Source organism: Vombatus ursinus, unplaced genomic scaffold (genome assembly GCF_900497805.2).
Source record: "Vombatus ursinus unplaced genomic scaffold, bare-nosed wombat genome assembly UNPS02015411.1, whole genome shotgun sequence".
In the NCBI taxonomy this organism is placed as follows: Eukaryota; Metazoa; Chordata; class Mammalia; order Diprotodontia; family Vombatidae; genus Vombatus; species Vombatus ursinus.
In genome coordinates this window covers 944,171-948,998 of record NW_020955189.1, presented here as the reverse complement: position 1 = coordinate 948,998, position 4,828 = coordinate 944,171, and the positions used below count along the sequence as shown (strand labels likewise).

The window sequence follows — 4,828 nt, the reverse complement described above, 5'->3', positions numbered from 1 at the left end:
AGATATTATGAAGGTGAAATGGGCAAGTGATGCTGCAGAGGTGAAATCAACAGGCCTTGGCCTCGGTTTGGTGAGGGTTGAGAGTGAGGAGTTCAGGACGACTCCTAAGTTGTGAGCCTGGGGGACAGAGAGGGTGGCAGAGCCCTTGACAGTCTTGACAGTAATAGGGAAGTAGGAAGAGGAGAGGATTTGAGGGGAAAGATAACGAGTTCAGTTTTGCACATGTTGAGTTTTCCATGCTTATTGGAATAACCACTTCAAAATGTCCAATAACCGGAACTGAGAGTAGCAGGAAGCAGTGAGATCACCACCAAATCTCCTCTAAAAAGATCTAGGGAATGCACTGGGCCAAAACTTTTGGGGAAATCTAAGGGAAAAAAGTCATGGTGACTCATATTTCTAGCCCAGGTTGACATAAAGATAGAGAGACAATGAGAATGCAGTCTGGCCAGGACTCCCTGAGACAACAAGAAATATTAAAACAAAGTCAAAGTTTCATGATGGGTATGATGGATATAATATTTCTTGCCTTCTCAATGGATGAGGGAGGGGTATAAAGAGAGAGAGAATTTGGAATCAATATTAAACATAACATTTTAGGAGAAAAAAGTCAAAAGACTGGAAAAAGTAGAAGAATATGTAAGGTATTTCATAGCAAAAACAACTGACCTGGAAAACAAAATGAAGAGAAATAATTTAAGAATCACTGGACTACCTGAAAGTCATGACCAAAAAATGAACTTAGACATTATATTTTAAGAAATCTTTTAAAAATTACCCATATCTCTTAGAATCAGAGGGCAAAGTAAAAATTGAAAGAATTCAGTGGTCACCTCCTGAAACTCCCATCTCCTGAAACTCCAAAATAAAAACTCTCAGGAATATTATAGCCAAACTATGGCCAAAGAAAAAAATACTACAACCAGCCAGAAAGAAGGAATTCAAATACTGAGGATCCACAGTCAGGATTGCACAAGATTTAGCAATGATCACTATAAAGGAACAGAGAGCTTGGGATATAATATTCTAGAAGACAAAGGATATCAGCTTACAGCCAAGTTTTGCTAATTTACTCAGCAAAACTGAATATAATTCTACTGGGAGGAAAGATGGACCTTTGAGGAAATAAGAGGACTTACAGGCCTTCCTGATGAAAAGACCAGAGCTGCCCGGAAATTTTAAAGTTCAAACACAGGAGTTAAGAGAGACTTTAAAAAGTAAAAATGAATGAACAATGATAAATGACTAAAGAAATATAAACTAATTATGATGGGGAGGTGATAATTGTATCCCTCAGAACCCTAATATCCTCAAGGATCATAGAGGGAGTCTGATTAGACAAGGCCTGGGAATGGTTCTGTTATGTTTTGATGATTTTAAGAAAGAATGGAAATGGAGGGGAAGAGGATTATACTGAAGTGGGGGGAGGAAAAAGAAGTTTAGGGAACATTATCTCACTTAACTGAGGCGCAAACAAAGAAGAAGGTTGCAGATGGCTGACACTTCAACCCCCTCTCATCTGAACAGCTCAAAGGAGGGAAGAATCCACACATACGTACATACAGTTGGGTTCAGAAATACATTTCCCTTAAGAGGGAAATGGGCAGCTAGGTGGTGCAGTGGATAGAGAGCTGGCTCTGGAGTCAGGAGGACCCAAGTTCAAATCCAGCCTCAGACATTTACTAGCAGTGTGACCCTGGGCAAGTCACTTGATCCCATTTGCCTCAGTTTCCTCATCTGTAAAAGGAGCTGGAGAAGGAAATGGCAAACTATTCCAGTATCTTTGACAGGAAAACCCCAAATTGTGTCATGAAGAGTTGGACATTACTGATCAACAACAACAGGGAAATAGGGAAATAGGAGAAGGGGGAATTAGAGGGAGGATAGATTAAGGGAGAGATTATCTGTAAGCAAAATCAACTCTAAAGATAGACAAAAATATATACAGCTCCTTTTGATGTGGCAATGAATAGGAATCTGAGAAGGTTCCCATCAATTGGGGAATGACTGAACAAGTCTCTGAATATAATGGAATACTATCATGCTGTATGAAATGATGAAGGGGATGGTTTTTTGAGAAACTTGGGAAGACTTATATGAACTGATGCAGAGGGAAGGGAGAAGAACCAGGAGAACAATGTACGTGGTAACAGCAATATTGTAAAGTCAAACAACTTGGAAAGAATGAGGAAGTCTGATCAGCGTAATGACCAACCATGATTCCAGAGGATTAATGATGAAGCATGCTACCTACCTCCCAACTGAGAGGTTTTGAAAGACTTGGAGTACAGAATGATTATATGTTTTACATTTATAATCATTCTGTACTTTGAGTATATATTATGTATAGGATGCTATATAAAATATCATATACTATATAAGATGTGTTATATAATACTATATTATTACAATATATTAAATATTATTGTATATTACATTGCATGTGTTATATATTAATATTGTATACAACATTACATATTATATAATGTGCTATAGAACATATTATATAATATTATACAATATTATATATTGTATAATACAATATTATATATTATATATTGTTTTATATTTTTTACATAAAGATATAACATGTCATATATATTAAATATATCAAGTATATATATATTCTTCTGGATGGAGCGAACACAGAAATCTGTTTTGCTTGAGTGTACATGTTTGTAACAAGGGTTTTGTTTTTCTATGGCTCCTTTTTGGGGGAGGAGAGGGAGAGGGAGAGAAGGTAGATTTTTGCTGATTGGAAATAATAACATTTAATTTTAAAAAATGTCCAACAGGAAGTTGGTGAGTGGAGCTCAGGAAAAAGACTAGGCTGGATATAGAAATATGGTAATCATTTTCGTAGAGACAATAATTGGACCCATGGGAGCTGATGAGATCAGGGAGGGAGACAGCAGAGGGGGGTGGTCCCAGGACAGCTGCTGGATCATAGTAAGCAGGAATAAGCTCTGGGTTTGGGGTCAGAGGGTTGAGTTTAAATTCTGGATATGCAATTTACCCCCTATGCAACCATTAGAAAGTCCCTTCCCTTCCTGGGGCCTCAGTTTCCTCATCTGTACAATGACGGTATGGCCTCTGCAGACCCTTCTAACTCTGTTTCTGTGATCCTGTATTTCCCATCCCCACCCCAAGTCTTCCAAGAGCAGCTTCCTAACTGGCTGCTCCAATTGGCAGATGTGGGGGTGATGAGGTCTGGCCTTGGGGGGAGATTCTGGGTGTGCGGCTGAGAGAAGAGCCCAGACATGAGGGCTGGGAGGTTTGGGGAGGTGGGCAGATGGCCCCTGCCTTGGTTACCTTCCCTTTCTAGGTCAGCATCAGAGTCTCCCTCGCTGTCAGTCTCATAAGCCCCCTTGGGGCGACCTCCCGGGTCACTGCTGTCCTCTTCCTCCTCCTTGGCCTGCAGAGGGCAGTTAGTGCTGAGGTCACTGTAGGGGTCCTTGGGTGTGCTCTGGAAAGGCAAGAACAACGTGTCCAGGTCTGAGGCGTTCCCAGGACGTCCACCCCCCCCCCCCCCCCCCCATGCAGTCAGGGAAACTCTGGAGAATGTCTCTGGGGCAGCTCAGCGAGGCAGGGCTTGTGCGCCGGCCGGGCCTGGGTCTCTGCCGCTGCCTGCCTGGGAGCCCCTTGGCACTCTTTGGGGCTCCGCCATCCCTTCTGTAAAAGGAAGGATCATTAACGTAGATCTTCATCACAGTCCCGTTTTACAGATGGGGAAACTGAGAAGCTCTCTGGTCCCTTGGTAGCTGGCTGCTTTCTGGGCCTCAGTGGCCTTCTCTGTCAAAGGAGGGGGTTGGATTCCCTCCCAGGGTGTGTGACCCCCCTCCCCCCCAAGACTGGGGGACTTGGATTAGAGGGTCCCTCCTCCTGTCTGGACTCAGTTTCCCCAGCCGTGCATCCTCGTTGACCTTCAGCACCACTTCCAACCCCATCTTTTCCCAGTTCTGAATCTCAGGATCCTGCTCTCTCTCTTTGTCCTGTTTTAGCTCGTCTTCACGCGCAATTCGGGGGGGCAGCTTGGAGGCGGTGGCCAGGTCCCACGGCCCCAGGCGCGGGTCCACCCCAGCGCCCGAGGGGTCCCCCCAGGGGCCCGGCTTCCGCTCGGCCATGGCCCCCAGCGGGCGGATCCCGTGGCCGAGTCCCCGGCCGCTTATCATCCCGGGCTGCTGGGCGGGCGGCTGGAGACGGGGGTGCATGGTGGCTGGAGGCGGGGTGGCGGCCTGAGAGGACCAACCCGGGCGGCGACCAAGCTGACGGGCGTCCTCCGCAGCCAGTAGGAGCCCGCGCGTCCTCCGTTGCCTTGGGAACCGACAACAGCAGGCCATGTGGGCCGGGCATGGGGACAAGTGTAGGAGGATGCTCCACAGTCCTGCCCTGCAGGGCATGGGGTGGGGTGGGATGGGGTAAGGAAGCGTCAGGATTGTGGGGAGCTCACTACCCACAGAGCAGAGGAGCCCAGGAGTACTGACTGCACCAGCAGCCCCTGCTGAGAGGAGTAGCTGCAGGGATGGGGAGCTCACTCCCTACCCAGGCAGCCCATTCCAAGTTGGGGGAGCTCTGACATGCAGCCTAAATCAGATGCTTCGCAAGCCCCCGCCGCGCCCCTCGTTCTGTCCTCTGGGGCTCAGCAGAGCAAAGCTAATCCCTCCTTCTCCTCTCCCCGTGTGTTGTCTCTCTCAGAATGTGAGCCCCCCAAGAGCGGAGTTTTCCGTTCTATCGCCAGAGCTTAACTCGGGGCTTTGCACGCAGGACACATTTAATCAATGCTTCCTTCCTTCCTTCCTTCCTTCCTTCCTTCCTTCCTTCCTTCCTT

The 4,828-nt window shown here is 46.4% G+C and overlaps 1 protein-coding gene across 5 annotated transcripts in view; it reads right to left on the bottom strand.

The window, feature by feature from the left end:
* LRRC74B (leucine rich repeat containing 74B) overlaps positions 1–4,172 on the bottom strand; it is a 15,721-nt gene extending 11,549 nt beyond the window's left edge. For all 5 annotated transcript variants that reach the window (XM_027847515.1, XM_027847516.1, XM_027847517.1 and 2 more), the window contains exons 1-2: positions 3,924–4,172; positions 3,313–3,466 (exon numbers count right to left, since the gene is read on the bottom strand). In XM_027847515.1, the coding sequence (XP_027703316.1) occupies positions 3,313–3,466; positions 3,924–4,172 (403 nt within the window). The remainder of the gene's footprint in view (positions 1–3,312; positions 3,467–3,923) is intronic.
* Between the last annotated feature and the right edge of the window lie 656 nt (positions 4,173–4,828).